Source organism: Solanum pennellii, chromosome 11 (genome assembly GCF_001406875.1).
Source record: "Solanum pennellii chromosome 11, SPENNV200".
NCBI classification, from domain to species: domain Eukaryota; kingdom Viridiplantae; phylum Streptophyta; class Magnoliopsida; order Solanales; family Solanaceae; genus Solanum; species Solanum pennellii.
This window is the reverse complement of record NC_028647.1, coordinates 59,203,018-59,222,881: the sequence shown is the minus strand read 5'-3', so window position 1 is coordinate 59,222,881 and position 19,864 is coordinate 59,203,018. Positions and strand designations below refer to the sequence as shown.

At 31.3% G+C, this 19,864-nt stretch overlaps 2 protein-coding genes across 3 annotated transcripts; one reads left to right on the top strand and one right to left on the bottom strand.

The window, feature by feature from the left end:
- Positions 1-310: 310 nt before the first annotated feature.
- Positions 311-1,369, top strand: LOC107004002. The gene has a single exon (XM_015202227.1). It carries the CDS (start codon positions 311-313, stop codon positions 1,367-1,369), a length of 1,059 nt encoding a protein of 352 aa, XP_015057713.1.
- Positions 1,370-15,481: 14,112 nt separating this feature from the next.
- On the bottom strand, positions 15,482-18,857 carry LOC107003370 (probable serine/threonine-protein kinase PBL3). Of its 2 annotated transcripts, none has more exons than XM_015201687.2 (6): positions 18,616-18,856; positions 17,126-17,439; positions 16,896-17,031; positions 16,434-16,570; positions 16,220-16,343; positions 15,482-16,089 (listed from the first exon to the last, which is right to left on the bottom strand). In XM_015201687.2, the coding sequence occupies exons 1-6, from the start codon at positions 18,674-18,676 to the stop codon at positions 15,683-15,685; spliced, it is 1,179 nt and encodes a 392-aa protein (XP_015057173.1). In that variant the 5' UTR covers positions 18,677-18,856; the 3' UTR covers positions 15,482-15,682. The 2 variants fall into 2 exon arrangements, with proteins under 2 accessions (XP_015057173.1, XP_027768580.1); XM_027912779.1 differs by having other exon boundaries at positions 15,628-16,089; positions 17,126-17,451; positions 18,616-18,857.
- Between the last annotated feature and the right edge of the window lie 1,007 nt (positions 18,858-19,864).

Sequence of the window (19,864 nt, the reverse complement as noted above, 5' to 3'; positions counted from 1 at the left end):
ATTAATTGGATTCATGTATTAGTGTTTCCAATGTGATAAGATTTCAAGGTTATATGAACCTTGATGATAACTATGTATAATTCCAAGGTGACCTTTGACTATGATATCTCAACACTATAAATAGAGATATCATTCATCATTGTATGACACACTTGAATAAGAAAATTCTCTCCTCTACCTTATACTTCTTGTCTTTTTCTTCTTACATTCTGAGCTTTCTTTACAACACGTTATCAGCACGAAGTTGCTACTTGCAAAGGTATTATATAAATAATTTTATTTTATTCACATATTCTCTCATAATTTCATTATGTCGAATTTATCCAAACTTGAGTTTGTGGCATTAGATATTTCTGGAAAGAATTATCTTTCATGGGTACTCGATGCTGAGATTCACTTGGCTGCTAAAGGTCTTGATGCCACTATTACTCAGGGAAATGAAGCATCGAGTCAAGATAAGGCGAAGGCAATGATTTTCCTTCGTCATCATCTTGATGAGGGCCTGAAGATTGAATATTTGACGGTAAAAGATCCACTTGAATTGTGGACTGATTTAAAGGGGAGATATGACCACCTAAAGGCAACAGTGTTGCCAAGAGCTCGTTATGAGTGGATGCATTTACGGTTTCAAGATTTTAAGACCGTAATTGAATACAACTCTGCTGTATTTAGGATAACCTCCCAGTTGAAATTATGTGGGGAGACTATAAAAGATGAGAACATGTTGGAAAAGACACTTACTACTTTCCATGCCTCAAATGTGATATTGCAGCAACAATATCGTGAAAAGGGTTTTCAAAAATATTCTGAATTAATCTCATGTCTTTTGGTGGCTGAGCAACATAATGCTCTTTTAATGAAAAATCATGAAGCTCGTCCCACTGGAGCTGCTCCATTACCGGAGGCAAATGTGGTGGAAGCACTTGATCAATCTGAAGGAAAAAGAGATGATCATCGGGGCTATAATAATGCACGAGGACGTGGCAAAGATAAAAGACGATACACTAATCGTCAAGGTGGTGGTCATAATAAAAGGGAGAACAACATGAGTTCTCAAAATAACCCCTCAAAAAGTAATTGTCGTCGTTGTGGCATGAAAGGCCATTGGAAGAATGAATGTCGCACACATGAGCATTTTGTAAGGCTCTATCAAAATTCCTTTAAAAAGAAAGGAAATAAAAGTGGTGCTTCCTCTTCCAATGCTCGAGCTGAGTCACATATGACTCTTAAAAATGATGATAAGCCGGGAACATCTCAGAAATATGATAAGGATGTTGAAGCAAATTTGGCTTTAAAGGATGATGTTTTTGATGGCCTTGGTGACATTACTCATATGGAAGTTGATGACTTCTTTGGAGATCGAAACTGATGTTTGATCTTTTAGCTGGGGAATGAAGTCTGTTAATATTTTACTTATGTATTTTTAATTATTATGTTATTCATGTTGAAGTATTTAAATTTCCGTTGTTAATTTTGTTTCTTCCTTCTTTTGATGTATTTTATTTTAATGAAAATTAATAGAAATCCCCAGTTGTCAGTTGGATTCAAGATGAGTAATGGAGATGTATGCCTTCTTGATAGTGCTACAACGCATACAATATTAAAAGAAAAGAAATACTTTTCTAATTTGGTTATGAAAATGGCATATGTCAACACAATATCAGGTAGTACAAAATTAATTGAGGGCTCTGGAAGAGCGACCTTATTACTACCTGGAGGGACAATATTAAGCATTGATAATGCATTATATTGTAGTAAGTCTCAAAGAAACTTATTAAGTTTCAAAGTTATTCGCCAAAATGGCTATCATGTTGAGACGGCTAATGAAGGAAAGGTTGAATACCTTTACATTACTACAATTAATGTAGAGAAGAAAATTGTGCATGAAAAATTACCTGCACTTTCTTCTGGGTTGTACTATACAAGTATAAGTACAGTTGAATCACATGCCGTAGTAAACAAAAGGTTTACTAATTTTAATGATTTTATCATTTGGCATGACCGGTTGGGCCATCCCGGATTTAATATGATGCGCAAAATCATTGAGAATTCACATGGGCACACCTTAAAGAGCCCAAATATCCTTCAATCAAAGGAATTCTCTTGTGCTGTTTGTTCTCAAGGAAAGTTGATCATTAAACCATCAACAGTTAAGGTTGGAATTGAATCCCCTGCGTTTCTGGAACGTATACAGGGTGATATATGTGGACCAATTCAACCTGCATGTGGACCCTTTAAATATTATATGGTCTTGATAGATGCTTCTACAAGATGGTCACATGTGTGTTTATTATCAACTCGCAACATGGCTTTTGCGAGATTGCTGGCTCAAATAATAAGATTGAAAGCACAATTTCCAGACTATACAATAAAGACAATCCGTCTAGATAATGCTGGTGAGTTTACATCTCAGGCATTTAATGACTATTGTATGTCTACTGGTATAACAGTTGAACATCCAGTTGCGCATGTTCACACTCAAAACGGTCTAGCAGAATCATTGATTAAACGTCTGCAATTGATAGCTAGACCATTACTAATGAGAACAAAGTTATCTGTGTCTATGTGGGGGCATGCTATTTTGCATGCAGCAGCACTTGTGCGCATAAGGCCGACCAATTATCATGAATTCTCCCCATTACAATTGACTTTTGGTCAAGAGCCAAACATTTCCCATCTTAGAATTTTTGGATGTGCGGTGTATGTCCCAATTGCTCCACCACAACGCACAAAGATGGGGCCCCAAAGAAGGTTGGGGATATATGTTGGGTATGAATCTCCTTCAATCATAAAATATTTGGAGCCTATGACTGGAGATTTATTTAAGGCAAGATTTGCTGATTGTCATTTTGATGAATCAGTATACCCAACATTAGGGGGAGAACATAAGTCGTTGGGAAAAGAGATAGATTGGAATTCATCAACTCTATCTCATCTGGATCCTCGAACAAACCAATGTGAGCAAGAAGTTCAAAGAATAATTTATTTGCAGAACATTGCAAATCAGCTACCAGATGCATTTACTAATCTTCCAAGGATTACTAAATCGCATATTCCAGCTGTTAATGCTCCAGTTCGAGTTGATATCCCGACGGAACAAATTGTTAAGGCAAATGAGTCTAGACCACATTTAAAGCGTGGTAGACCAATTGGTTCCAAAGATAAAAATCCTCGAAAGAGAAAAGGAATAAATGATCAAGATAATCATGGGTTGAAAGAAATTTCTCAAGATGAGACCCAAGTGATAACACATGATGATGAGGAGGTTCGAACTTCTGAAAATAATGAAATTTCAATGAATTATGTCTCGACGAGAAAGTTGTGGAACCGAAATAATGTTGTGATTGACAACATATTTGCCTATAATGTTGCTATTGAAATAATGCAACAAGATGAAGATTTTGAGCCAAAATCTGTTCACGAATGTAGACAGAGAAATGATTGGCCAAAATGGAAGGATGCAATTCAAGCTGAATTGGCTTCACTAGAAAAACGTGAAGTTTTTGGACCGATAATCCGAACACCTGAAGGTATCAAGCCAGTGGGGTACAAATGGGTTTTTGTACGAAAAAGAAATGAGAAAGGTGAAGTCATGAGATATAAGGCCCGACTCGTTGCTCAAGGTTTTTCTCAAAGACCTGGCATTGATTATATGGAGACATATTCTCCAGTGGTAGATGCAATCACCTTCAGATATCTCATAAATCTGGCAGTTCATGAAAAACTTGAAATGCGTCTAATGGACGTTGTCACAGCCTATCTATATGGCTCATTGGACCACAACATTTTCATGAAAATTCCTGAAGCATTCAAAGTGCCTGAAGCATACAAAGATTCAAGAGAAACTTGTTCAATAAAGCTTCAGAAATCTCTGTATGGATTGAAACAATCAGGAAGGATGTGGTACAATCGTCTGAGTGAATATTTGTTAAAGAAAGGGTACAAAAATGACCCGATTTGTCCCTGCATTTTCATTAAACGGTCGGGATCTGAATTTGTAATAATAGCTGTGTATGTTGATGATTTGAACATCATTGGAACTCGTAAAGAGCTTTTAGAAGCTGTTGAGTGTCTGAAAAAAGAATTCGAAATGAAAGATCTCGGCAAGACAAAATTTTGTCTTGGTCTACAGATTGAGAATTTGTCAAATGGAATACTTGTTCATCAATCAACGTACACAGAAAAGATACTAAAGCGTTTTTACATGGATAACTCACATCCATTGAGTACTCCAATGGTGGTAAGATCGCTTGACATCAATACAGATCCATTTCGACCTCAAGAGAATGATGAAGAGCTTCTTGGTGATGAAACTCCTTATCTTAGTGCGATCGGGGCACTAATGTACCTTGCTAACAATACTCGACCAGATATCTGTTTTGCAGTAAGTCTACTGGCAAGATTCAGTTCCTCCCCAACAAAAAGACATTGGAATGGTGTTAAACACATGCTTCGATATCTTCGGGGGACCATGGACATGGGTTTATTCTATTCCAATGAATCCAAGTCAAAACTGATTGGTTACGCAGATGCAGGATATTTATCTGATCCGCATAAAGCTCGATCACAAACAGGCTATTTATTTACATGTGGAGACACGACAATATCTTGGCGATCAATGAAGCAAACGTTGGTAGCCACTTCTTCAAATCATGCAGAAATAATAGCCATCCATGAAACAAGTCGAGAGTGCGTCTGGTTGAGATCAATGACCCATCATATTTAGGAAATGTGTGGTTTTTCTTTGAAAAAGAATATACCAACCACAATGTACGAAGATAATGCTGCATGTATAGCTCAATTGAAAGGAGGATACATCAAAGGAGACCGGACAAAGCATATCTCACCAAAGTTCTTTTTCACACATGATCTTCAACAAAATGGTGAGATAGAAGTTCAACAAATTCGTTCAAGTGATAATCTTGCTGATTTATTTACTAAGAAATTGCCAACATCAACGTTTGAGAAGTTGAGATACAAGATTGGAATGCGCCGTCTCCAAGATATCAAGTAAAGTTTTCATCAGGGGGAGCGAAATACGCGTTGTACTCTTTTTTCCTTAACTATGGTTTTGTCCCAAGTTGGGTTTTCCTGGTAAGGTTTTTAACGAGGCAACATTCAAAGCGTATTATGAGATATGTGTACTCTTTTCCCTTCACTAGGCTTTTTCCCACTGGGTTTTTCCTAGTAAGATTTTAACGAGGCACATAATCTATGGATATCCAAGGGGCCATTAGAGTTATCCAACAATTAATTGGATTCATGTATTAGTGTTTCCAATGTGATAAGATTTCAAGGTTCATATAACCTTGATGATAACTATGTATAATTCCAAGATGACCTTTGACTATGATATCTCAACACTAAATAGAGACATCATTCATCATTGTATGACACACTTGAATAAGAAAATTTTGATTACTCTCTTACAATGCTCTAATTAATAGAATTATAAATGCTAAAAATCAAGTGTCTTCCACCGATGTGGTAAAAAGTACCACTAGTATTACACTAAACTTTATTATTTTTCTTCAATTGGATTAATTCTTAAAGCTAAATTTAATTGAATTAATTGAGTATTAAAAATAGAATTTAGATATCATTAGACAAAAAGTACTTACTATAAAGTCATCTCATATTTATATGAGATAAAATATATCTTAAAATGTTGAGTAAAGTTCATATGATTTAGCTTTTCAAAATTAAGGATGACAAGTGTTTATAAATTAAAATAAATCACCACCGCCTAACATATCATGAAAATTTTATGCTTACACTTTCTACGAGATAATATCTATAATGAAACATATTAAATGTAGACAAAGTTTACATTATGCATACAAAGTTCTTGTAAATAAATAATTCAAAATATAAATATATTTATAAATTTAATGAGCAATGAAGTTATATATAAATAATTGATAGTATATCTTATTAGAAAATTTGGTATTTATAATTTTAAATTATTTTAATATATTTAATTTTATATTTGAATTTAATATCATTTAATAACTTATTATAGAATTTTTATTTTTATTTTTAATGCTAGTAAACATATAATATACCAATTGGATATGCAAGTAAAAATTATTTAGTTTTCATTTCATATAATTCTATCAACAAGGGTAATTAAACTTTTATGATAGTAATTTTTCTATTGGATAAAAGGTTGTCCATTTAATTTTAATTCTTTCTATCTTTCAAATTAAAAAAATAAAATAAAAAAATGGTATCATTATTTTTTAGTGAGATTAATTATTAATTATATATAAGTTAAAATATTTATTCTAATGTTTATGGTAATGTTTCAACACTATTAATTTGACAAATATTATGATAGTTATTTTTTATTGGATAAACAACTACACGTATAATTTTAAATAGGGAAAATTGTATATAATAGAAAATTAATAACCTAAAATAAATAGATTAGCTAGGGTTTGATTTAATTGTGCTCCATAGCAAACGTTTGCAAAAAATTGTCAGGTGTCTCTCTCCCAAATATCTCGCTCGCCACTCTCCCCAATCTCTCGCTCGCTTCCTCACTTTTTATACAAACACAAGTGTATAAAAATTGTTTCTAATTGTATAAAGCAGATAAAATTGTATAAATACATATATTTTTGTCCCCTCTCTCCCCTCTTCCAGATCTCGCTCGCCACTCTCTCAAATCTCGCTCGCCACCCTCACCTTTCTCACTTATACAAATAGAAGCGAAATGTATAAATTGCGTTTCTGTTTGTATAAAGCGTGAGAAAATTGTATATACACATGCAAGTACATATATTTTCGTCCTATACACTTATAATTATACAATAAAAATACTCCCCTGCCCAGTTTCTTTTGCCTTTCTCTCTTTCTCGTTTTATACAATTTGATTCAATTGTATATTCCTTGTCAAGTCTCTTTTGTCTTTCTCTCTTTCTCATTTTATACAAATTCAAATTGTATATAATCGTTCTATACACTTATAAATACAACTCGTTTTATAAACTTCGTTTTTATACAGTTCTCTGCCCAAGTGTCTTTCTCTTTCTTGTTTTATACACTTCGTTTTATACAATTTGCTTCAACTGTATATGTATAGCGAATTATACAGTTTCTATGTTTGCTATGGAGCGCAATTATGCAAACGTTGCTATAGGATACAAATAAAAAAATTTTATTTGCTATATGTGAAAGTTGCCCATTTAAATATTTGTATCTTTCAAATAAACAAAAACAATATATAATGGTATCATTTATTTTAGTGAGATAAAAAATTAATCCTAAAATTTGTGGTAATGTTCCAACACCGTATTAGGTTGACAAATATTTATAATAATTATTTTTCTACTGGATAAATAAATAGTTATCTAATTTTAATTTTTTGTTTCTTTCGAATAAAAATTAAAAAATAATAACAGTTATTTTTAGTGAGATTAAATATTAATTATATATGATTTAAAAATAGGGAAAATTGTATATAATAGCAAACTAATAACATAGAATATATGGAGTAGCTAGGGTTTGATTTAATTGTGCTCCATAGCAAACATTTGCAAAAAATTGCCAGGCGCCTCTCCCCCAAATATCTCGCTCGCCTCTCTCCTCCAATCACTCGCTCGCTTCCTCACTTTTTATACAAACACAAGTGTATAAAAATTGTTTCTAATTGTATAAAACAGAGAAAATTGTATAAGTACATATATTTTTGTTCCCCTCTCTCCCCTCTTCCATATCTAGCTCGTCACTCTCCCAAATCTCGCTCGCCACCCTCTCCTTTCTCACTTATACAAACAGAAGCGAAATGTATAAATTGCGTTTCTGTTTGTATAAAGCGTGAGAAAATTGTATATACACATGCAAGTACATATATTTTCGTCCTATACACTTATAATTATACAATAAAAATACTCCCCTACCCAATTTGTTTTGCCTTTCTCTCTTTCTCGTTTTATACAATTTTCAAATTGTATCTAATTTCTCTCTTTCTCGTTTTATACAATTCGGTTCAATTGTATATTCCTTGTCAAGTCTTTTTTGTCTTTCTCTCTCTCATTTTATAGAAATTCAAATTGTATATAATCGTTCTATATACTTATAATAATACTATTCATTTTATACACTTCATTTTTATACAGTTCTCTGCCCAAGTGTCTTTCTCTTTCTTGTTTTATACACTTCGTTTTATACAATTTGCTTCAACTGTATATGTATAGCGAATTATACAGTTTCTATGTTTGTTATGGAGCGCAACTATGCAAACTTTGCTATAGCATACAAATATGAATTTTTTATTTACTATGTGAAAGTTGCCCTTAAAAATATTCATCCTAAAATTTATAATATGTTCCAACACCTTATTAAATTGATATTATTGCATAATAATTTTATTAAACCTAAAAATAAAATAATTATATAACAATAAAATTCATTCTAGTGATCATTTGTCCTTTTTATATTATTATATTTTTTAATTTTGGTAAATATACTTTTAAGAGAATATTTCCCGAGGACTCCTAGTTTTCAAAAATACTTATATTTCAATAAAAAAAAATCCAATTAAATTATATAAAAATATTTAAGTTTGTATATTTACAAGTAAATCCTTGAAATAATTTCAAATCAAATTTACAACAACAGAATCCCCAAGTAATTCTTCAAGTACGAAAATTTCTAAGTAAATCCCAAACAAAATTCATAGGACATGAATCCCCAGGTAATACTAGATAAATAATATTTCTGGATAAATTTTCATGTAATAATTTGCAAATAAATTTATCTAGGAATTTTCTTGCTAAAAGATAAGAAAATCTTTTTTAGTTACTTGCGAATTTACCTATTAAAATAATCCTTACAAATTATTTGCCACAAATAATTTCCTAGGTAATAATTTTGAGAAAATGGCGCCAAATTTATCCAACAATTTTTCTGGGAAACTTTTTTTAGCAGGTAAAAAAATCTATAATTTAGGAATTTCATATTTCGACATGAAAATTCGTAGGAAATTTCTGCAAAAATAATCCTCCAGTAAAATTCACAGGTAATTTACAGTTTTCTAGTAGTGTTGGTGAATATAAATGGTAAAGTAGAAACTGATTTGAAGTAATAATAAATTCTATTAGTGAGAATAATCATCATATCATGATGCAAATGAATTAAAAAATAATGATATGAATTATTAATTTATTGAAATAAATGATGAGTAGATATAAATGTGGAAGTTTTTATTATAAAATATAAATTTGTGGTCAAATTTTGTGTTTGAAAAATCTCAAATCATGATTTTGGAAAAGATGGAATTTCATCACATAATATGAAATCATGAGATAAAATCAACATGAAATTGCATATCCAAACAGTGATTTCATATCATAATTTCATATCGCATGTTTAAACGCCTACTAATATTAGCAAAATCAACAGAAAACTGAAAAATATAGGCAAAAGATAAAATTAAGTGTCTGGATAGAATCCATAATACTGAGATAAACAATATCTAAAAGACAACATACTTAGATATCTAAACTACTATCTAAAAGACTATACTAATATGAGTTGCTAGGACAGTTTCTGGCTAACTCTAATATGTCCGAAAACGGAAAGTAATGAATGAAAAAAAATCATAAAGGTTGTCCTTGAATAGACAAGGACTCACCAACTCGTCTGCTAGTTGATTGAATTTGTACTAAACGCGGGCATGTTGATGTATGTTAGAACATATATTATCAAATAATATAGGCAGAAAATATGCGGTTAGTACTTTGAATATACTGAGTATGGAGAAAATGCACAAGTAACATGATATCTGAACATATTGATGCAATGATCAATCAAAATAACATGAAGTTGAGATACTCTAATTTGAAATACATAAGTACAAGGTCATGCAATCATTAAAAGTTTGACCGTGGGAGATACTAAAATCGACATAAATCATTTAAGCTACTACATGGAGTTCAGTGTACTACTCCCACACTGAAAAGAGTGTGTTCAATACTTGTCAAGGTAAGGACCTAATATCTAAGCTAATGTGGATCCACTAACTAAAATCTATCTGAGACAAATCCTACGGTGGCACGTAATTCGGAGACTTAGAAATTAGTAATAAAATTCTACAAACGCTAACTGAAAACCTTCATCCTAAAATCACTTGGTACTAAGTATACTCCCAACGAAAATATACATTAACTAAAATCAATAATAATCTGATACTGTTAAATCATGCTAATAAATACTGAGGAGGTCATAACTTGTGATAACTGAACATAATTTAAAAGATTCTTTATTTGAAAACATGTAAATCATGATATCTAAAAATTTATTAAGAGACACTTTATATATGAAAGCATCATAATTCATAAAAATATGATAATCTGAGACATGCATATAAAAATAGGGATAATACTCAATTACCCCCCTAGCCTATACCCAAAATCCCTGGACACACCTTATCTTTAATGAGGTCCTATTATCCCCTCCAACTTTTTTTAAGTAATTGTTTACCACTTTCGTACCTACGTGACAATAATAATCAGAAAGGTTGATCGGTTTGTTCAACTCGCGTCGGGCCCCACTTTTGCAGCTTTCTAAAAAGTGACTATCAGCTACTTTTACACTTTCCAAATTCGAAAAAGCTGGCCATTTACGTTTCCAAAATTACTTTACCAAAAAGAAGATAAAGGAACAAGGAAAGAAAGAGGGAAAGTTTAGCTTGGTTTCAAAAAATCAACAAAGGTTAGAAATTTGTTTTCAAACTGATAGTTGATTTTCGATGTTGGATTTTGATAGTTAGTTTTTGTTTCAGTGCTGCATGTGTGGATCGATTTCAATCGTGAAAGTGTGGGTCGATTTCATTCAGCAAGAATTGTGGTTGAGTTGAGTTCAAAGGTTAGTTTTTTCTTCATTTATTTTGTTTTTTGTTATTGTTATGCTTAGATTTTGTAGGGGTTATGATATGTTGTTAAATATTGATTTCGATTTTGAGTGAAATATAACTTTAAGATTATTTTTAGGGTTTATGTTATGGTTCTGTTAGATATCAAATTTCGTATTTTAGGGTTGATGTTATTAGGGTTGATGTTATTCATATATTCATACTGTCACCTTTGTTGTTATGGGGTATGTAACTTGTTATTCATACATTTATATGAAACGTGTTATGTGTGTGGGTTGGGTGGGTAGTATTATAGTTGTGTGAGTTATGTTGTTATAATATGAAACATGCAAGAAGATAAAGACGAGTTGGGTGTTGTGTTGTGTTGTCTTATATTCTGGGTTACAATAAAGTAACTTCATGTTGGGTGTTGTGTTGTGTCTGTGTGGGTGTGGGGTTAAAGTTAAATAACATTATCCTAAGAAGAAAATATATGTTGGGTGTTGTGTTGTGCCTGTGTGGGGTTACATACCTAATTGCAAGAAGATAAAGATATGTCGTGTATTGTGTTGTTTATGTGGAGTATTGTGTTCTGTATGTGTGGGGTTGGGTATGTGTTTTCTTCAACTTGAATTATTTTTATAACTATTTGGGTATGTGTTTTCTTTAGTCAATTATTATATTCTATTAGCAACTTTTACTTAATCATTGTTATGTTTATGCATATGGTCCTCTCATAATATCCACACTAAATCACTTAGTATCTAACCAACCATTACTAATGTGTCGGTGTGGTATCCAAGCCAACTAAAGTTAGTATCATATCATTATATTGTATGTATATCATTCGGTATCTAATCATTATTGACTCTTCAAACTTTCTTTTACATCTAAAAGCGCACAAGTAAAGGGTCATAAATTAGTAAAATAGGTGAGCTCGTGTTATGCAAGATAGAAAAGGTCTTAATAAAAAATAAATGTCTTAATTTAACCATGGGAGAAAATTTTGTCCTGTTTTTGGGTGATAATATGTGCAAATCAGAAGTACATTTAGCACCATCTTCTCTATATAGAATTATAATGTAAGTTTTTTTTTTTATGTCAAGACATATATCTTAAAAAAGACTTACATTACTCAAAATGTGTAATTCATAAAGGAGAAAAAAATAGGCTTGAGTTAATATTTTCGGGCTAAAATAATCTCTTAACTATAATTCAAATTGTAGAGAACATCCTTATGGTATTATTATGAACAAGAAACGCCCTTTAATTATCCCAAACTTTGCAATAAACATCCTCCCGTTAGGGCCAAACACATATATAACCTCTCAAACTTGTCCGTTTCATTTTGGTACTCCATTTTGGCCTAGTACTATTTTTAACTCTTAGACTCCATTTTTTATGTATCATTTAAACACGAAATATTATTTTTTATGATTTCTTTATTTTTAGTTATCTTCTTCAGTTGAAGTTTCTTATTTTAAAAATCAATGTGCATCCGTTAATTGTTGTAAAATAAAATTAAAAATTAACGAATGAATATCAATTTTTTTGAAATAATAATAATATTTTTTTGATACTTTCTCTAGATTTTTGCATGAAAACAAATCAATAAATATGTTTTGATTTTCTTTCTTAAAGGTTCAATTAAATTAAATAACACCATACACATTTTATATTTTCTTATATCATTCCGACTATCTGAATTTAATGCAAATATTTGCTTTGTAATTTTTAATTTATCTAAATATGAATAAGAAAACTCATCTTCAATACGAGTAAAAGAAAGAATCTTTATTCATCGCAAATAACACTACTAAAAAGATATTATAACTTGACAGACTTCGTTGGATTGTCAATGATTTTGTAAGAAAGAAAACCAACACGACTTCAGATGTTATTTTCTCAGAAAAATATAGGAAAACTCTCACAAAAAAATTTTTTGTTAAAAAAAATTAATATATTTCGTTAAATTTTTATATTTTTATGAAAATTAAAAGACACACGTCGATTTTTAAAATAAGAAACTAAAGTTGAAGAACATGAATAAAATAAAATCATTAAAAAGTATGTTGTGTTTAAATGGGAGAGATTGTGTATGTGTTTGCTCCCAAGAAGGATATTTATTGCAAAGTTTAGGATAGTGAAATGATTTTTTTTTCTTCATAATTATATCATAATTATGAAAAATTCCAGGTAAAATTCCAGGTAAAATGAATGAGGAGTACATAACCTAACTAATTTAATAAATACATTTAAATAGTATTCTATACCCAAGTTTTTGCATATTGCAAACGTTGCTAATACATAAATCTATATGGTATTTACAAATACAAAGTTTTTTAGACGTATGCATCAATGATTTATTAGTTGAATTTTTTTTTATATAAACTTGAACTAAAAACTAAATCGATCTTTTAACTTATTTTTTACTTATGTGAGTGAGTCCCATATTAATATATCCCCTTCTTTTAAGTTTAGCTTTTTAAACTTTTTTTTAGAATAAGTATATATATTTTTGTACAGAAAATGGTATTAGTGCAGTGCATAGCTTGAGGTTAAAAATGGTTGTTCTTTTTGTTGGAGTTTTCGTAATTTAAATTTATAGTTAGGAGTTTACCACTTCTAAAACCACCTAGGTGAATAAATAAAGTTCATAATATCATGAATATCATAAAATAAAAATATGTTGTACCGAATCTACGATAAAAATAAGGGGAAATTGTATATAATAGCAAACTAATAACCTAAAATAAATGGAATAGCTAGGGTTTGATTTAATTGTGCTCCATAGCAAACGTTAGCTAAAATTTGCCAGCGTCTCTCTCCCAGAAATCTCGCTCGCCACTCTCCATTCTCGCTCGCCTCTCTCGCTTTATACACAGAAGTGTATAATTCTGTTTCTGTTTTGTATAAAGCGAGAGAAAATTGTATATGCACATGCAAAAATATATATCTTCGTGTTATACACTTAATTATACAATTTACAAACATTTTACTTCAAATATTGCAGAGAAAAAGGTCAACGAATTATACAATTGCAGTGAAATACAATTTTCTCTAGTTTTATACAACAGAAGTGTATATATTGTGTTTCTGTTTTTGTATAAAGCGAGAGAAAAACATATATCTTCTTGCTATACACTTAATATTGCAGCGAAATAGACAGTGAATTATACAATTGTGCATTATACAATTGCAGTGAAATAGGATAGCGAATTATACAATTGCAGCGAAATAGGCCAGCGAATTATACAATTTAGGCCAGCGAATTATACACTTGTATATGTATAGCGAATTATACAGTTTTATATTTGCTATGGAGCGCAATTATGCAAAGTTTGCTATAGCATACAAATATAAATTTTTTGTTTGCTATATGTGAAAGTTGCCCTAAAAATAACATATATAGTTATTAAATAATATATAACTATTGAAAACTATCAATGACATTAGTAAATATTGTATAAACATATCATATATGTATATGAATATACCTCACCACTTCAACGTAAAAACTTATCAATATATGAAATCACATAAATCTACATAATGTATAATAATATTGGTGTGACATAAATTTAAATAGAAGTTGTTGATAGAAAATTATATTAATGTAAACCATGAGAGAGCCCATTTTCTGTGTTTTCAAACTTTTATAAACCGCCAAAGCAGTTTTCAAACCAAGTTGTCTTCCAAAATCCTCTAACTTTTTATCGTACCCGAAATGGGATAAAGTAAAAGTATTTTATAAGTTAAGATATTTTTTAAAATTATTTTACTTCACCTTAAATAATTTAAAATTCACTAATGTCCCAAATCAAATGAATAATAAAGTTAAATTTTTAATTTTATCATAAAATTATTTTTTTATCTCACGTACTAAACAATCTCAGATACAATATTGTCAAAATTGGACAACACCAATCAAATGAAGGAACTAGAAATGTCCCGGTTCAATTGCTCTTAGCCCCAGTCAACGTTTGATGCTAATGCCTATTATTAATAGCCACCACTCCACGCCCATACGCTGCTTCAATCCCAACTAAGTTAACGTTTGACTATATAAATTTTCATTAATTATGTTATCTGATTAAATCCGTCTTAGGCATATTATACAAAATAACAATAAAAATGATAAGTGCTAGGTTCGATACGAAGGGAAAAAGTTTCATGAAAAATATTTTTGAAAATAATAAGTGAGGTTTTCACATGTTTTCTTGTGTTCTATGGAAGTAAAATGTATTATTTTAAAAGTATTTGTAAATACTTTAGATAAATACTATGAGATACAGATAAGATAGAGGTGTGTGGTGGTGCAGGGAATTTGGAATATAGGGTAGGGGTGAAGATGAGGTGTAATCGGGGATTGGAGGACACAATCAAAGTGGAACGTCATTTTTGTGGAACTTGTTTTTCTTTTTCTTGCTTCAGCAACGAAATTTATTTTTTCATTTTTAAGGAACTTATTTCTAAACAAAAAGTTATTAAAAGTTTTGATCAATGAAACATGATAAAATTGAAAATATTTTCCACTGTACCAAACATTTATGAGGTAGGGTCCGGTGAAAGTAAGATATAAGCAGATCGTTTCCTCTACCTTTGCGAGACCAAGAGATAAAATAGGATCAAAAGAAAGTAAGATATAAGCAGATCGTTCTTCCTTACCTTGTGAGGCAGAGAGGCCAGTACCAAGACAAGGAATACTAGTAACTTTTAGCTATACATTTTACATATGTACATTGAATATATTACACTCAAGCACTATATGTGGTCTCTTTTATCTTTCGTTATAATATATAGTAGAAAGTGTTTGTTACATCTTTATCTTGAATGTGTCACATATCTCCTTTGAGGATGACATATCTTGTCATTTGGTGCATTATAATTAGCTTGTGGTGGTGAAGTCTTTGTATTGTCCTTTGGTGTTGGCAAAAGCTCTAATGTGGCTAACACCTCATCCATTGTTGGTCTAAGTTTTGGATCAACATGGAGGCATCGTAAGGCGAGGGCCGCTGCAGCTTGTGCACCTTTCTTGGAGTACTGACCTCCCAACCTTGTATCCATGATTCTCAGTACTCGTCTGCTGTCGCTTAGAAAAGGTCTTGCCCATTCTACCAACGTTTCCTCCGCGCCCCCTGGATTCTCCTCACCTGTAGCTCGTTTTCCCGATAGCAATTCCAATAGAACAACACCGAAACTATAAACATCGTTCTTTGGAGTCAAGTGACCTGTTACGAATGAATGAGAGTTGATTTGAGACAAGATATACAAGTTCCAGATTGTGTTCAGCATGGCTAAAAGTCCGAGTCATGGTAATCAAAAGGCGAATAGTTTAATGGAGAACAGATTGAAATGTACCTGTTGCAACATATTCTGGCGCAGCATAACCCCGAGTTCCTATTACCCTGGTTGAAACATGAGTTCTATCTCCATCAGGACCATCTCGTGCGAGGCCAAAGTCTGATAGTTTTGCATTAAACTCCTGCAGAAGTTCCATGAAAAAGGTTTATTTGTGACCTTAACGCTGGTTGTGTGATTGAGAGCAACAGTTTGTTTACGCTAATCAATATACCGAATCAAGTAGAATGTTGGAAGCTTTGAGGTCCCGGTAGATCACATTAGCATCCAGACTATGTAAAAAGGATAACCCTCGTGCAACATCAACTGCAATACGCATCCGTTTACCCCAAGTCATAAGCTGAACTCCTTCTGCACAACAATTGAAACATCATTAGTCTTGATCAGCAACTTTCTGAAAAACAATATCATGCACTAATTTCAAATGCAACATGCTATTTTCCACAAGAAACAATAGAATTATAATCGACGAGAAGAAATGCTGAGAAAAAGATCATTCAATTGCATTAACGATTATCTTACTGAAAGCTAACACCACAAATTCTGGATTATTAGATTATCTATGCTTGAGAAAAATGTCCTGCACCACTACACTAATAAAGTCTACAGAATCCTACCTAGGTGACAGGAAAAATGAAGAATTATATTAATTCTGCAAATGAAGAGATTGACTCACTTCTGAATAGATGATTTTCCAAGCTTCCTTTGGTCATAAACTCGTATACTAGAAGCCGGTTATCAGATTCTACACAATATCCAATCAATGTCACAAGATTTTCGTGGTGAAGCTGCCCTAAGTAGTTAACCTCTGCCTGCAGGTTTGATGAGGGACACAAAGTTATTACTTAGAACTAGTGTGATAAAGATATATTTTAAACATTTTCCAAAGGATTATAATGAACATACAAGCCATTCTCTGTGGCCCTGGCAGCTTTCTGACTTAAGTTTCTTGACAGCCACTACCATCCCAGTTCCAGATTTGCAGGGAGCAAGTGTATTTTCATCTAGCCATCCTTTGAAGACATATCCAAATCCTCCCTCACCGAGAAGACTATCAGCTCGAAAATTCCTTGTCGCATTTTTGAGGTCATTGAAGGTAAAGGACTTGAGATTACAAGTGGCTGATAGATCACCTTTACAAGACTTGAGAGCATTTCCTGAACTTCCCTGAAGTGTCTGTCTACAAGAATGACTTGACTCCTTTCTCTCACTGCCGGGGCCTGTTCTAGAATCTGAAATAGTTAGTAAGCAGATAGGAAACAGGACTCATATTGCAGAATATGAAAATACAGAAGACGAAAAAGTCATGTCCTGAGACGTATATGCTTACACAATGTTATGAAACTTATACATGTCAGTGCTTCTATTTGATAGATCAGGTCAGTTGAAAATAAGCAGCTAAACAATGGTCAGTATGATTCAGGACAAGCAATCGTAAAACACCAAAGAGCAAGATGACTTTGAACAGTGTAAAAGAACTACATTACTTAACAATTTCTTTGCCATAACATATGCTCCCTTTGTTTCAATGTCTTCGTCTGGTTTTGACTTAACACAGAGTTAAAGAAAGTAAACAAGACTTTTGAATTTTGTGCTTTTAAACTAATGATATGCAAGATCTACCAAAATGTCTTTTAATCTTGTGGTCCAAACATGTCATGTTGAAATTTGTAATTAAAGAGTCGTCAAAAAGGGAAAAAGGCATGCTTTCTGAAATTTACCAAAAAAGAAAGTAAAACAAACAAATTGAAATGAAAGAAAGTAATTGCTCTCAAAGAGATTCAATAAGTAAAATCGTGAGATTAATTTACGACAGACAACGAGTATACTTCAACAACAACAACAAACTAACCAAGAACATATTCCCCCCACCCCCACCCACCCTCCTCTTCACAATCTCAAGTTCTATATTTGTGTATCTTGTTTCATGATTAATCCTTTCCCCTATATTTAATTGACATCATTCCTCATATATCTTAACATGATGTTCAATTGGTGAAAAAAAATTATTATAATGATTGGATAACACAAAGTTTTAAACAAACAAACCACATTGATAATTTTCTTTTAAGCCAACTAAAAAATTCAGACATCTAAAAGATGATGAAATTGCATCCAAGGGTGTGACCTAGAGTGGTTAAGAGCCTTAAGGTCTCACGTTCAAATCCCAACGAAAACAAAAATCACATGTAATTCTTCTCATTTGTCCTAGTCATCCTGTGTTAGCGTGACGCAGATATTCTATCCTAAAATAACCATTGGTTATCGAACGCGTAACCTATAGGTCATACATACTCTAAACAAGTATAAAATCAAGCTAAACATAACATAAGAATAGAATCTTGGATACAAAAACACATAAAAAAAAAGTGAAAAGAGAATGAGGGAATTCATACCAGACATCAAACTAGAAGAGGCATGAGCAAGCTTAACAGGTTTACCAAAGCAAATCCCCATATTAAACAAAAGAAAAAATCAAGATTCTTGATGAAAAATAAAAATAAAAAAAATCAAGAAAGGGTAGAACAGAAAGAGGAGGTAGTAGAAGTATAATAAAAGTGAAGTGATTGACATTTTTGGTTTATTTTTAGGAGGGAAGAGGGAAGAGGGCAGCCCCCTTTTGGTCTTCAGTCAAGAATGTCTATTGAAAATGTTGTCACATAGCTATGGTTACATTATACATATGTGGGCCATAGCCACTATGTCAATTGTCAAGTAATTAATTTTATCATCACTAATCAAACCCATCATATCTTGCTATTTTCAACTAGTTGACCAAACACCCATCACTTCTTCACCATAAATAATTAATTTGAAAAGTACTTTAAAAAATGAGAAGATTTGACTAACAATTTTTTTTTAAAAAAATAAAAATAAAAATAATTTGGGTAATAATTAATGTTTGATTAAATTTTCTGAAACTGTTTTCAAGTGTATTTCATGAAAAATTATTATTTTTTTAGCTTTTAAAAGATAACTTCTGTTATTTTTTAAAATACTTATTTTCTTCTAAAATCCTTGATCAAATATCTTGACGCATTAAATTAAATACTTCTTGGGAAAAATAAACTTGGTCAAACAGGCTATGATAAATTCAACCCCACATGAAATTTAAGGAATTAATGCATATTTTTTTAATTATCATATTCTTAAATTAAAGATATACTTATTAAATATCTTTTCATATGATGGTTTTAAATATTCAAATAGGATGCTGAAATTAAAGGCCTATCAAATTAAGAGTATGTTTGACATTACTCCTAAAACTATTTATATTTAGAAGTACTTTTTTAAAATATTTTTTTTGAAAAAGTGCTTTAAGAAAAAAAAAGTAAATGTGTTTTAGCTATTTCATTTGAAAAAATAGTTTTAATGAACAAATTGTTTTTGGCTAAATTTTTAAAAAAATGTCTTTGAGAGTGAAATTACAAAAAAAAATAATATCAATGAACTTTTAATATTAAGATTATTTTAAATGTCTATTAAAAATTTAATCAAATTTTTATTTTTATTAAATTAAAATATACATATTCAATTTTTTACCATCAATATTATACATAGATGAATAAAATAGTAAGCAAATATTGATATAATATTAATGTGATGATTTAAATATAATTTAAAATATCAAGAAAATCAAATTTA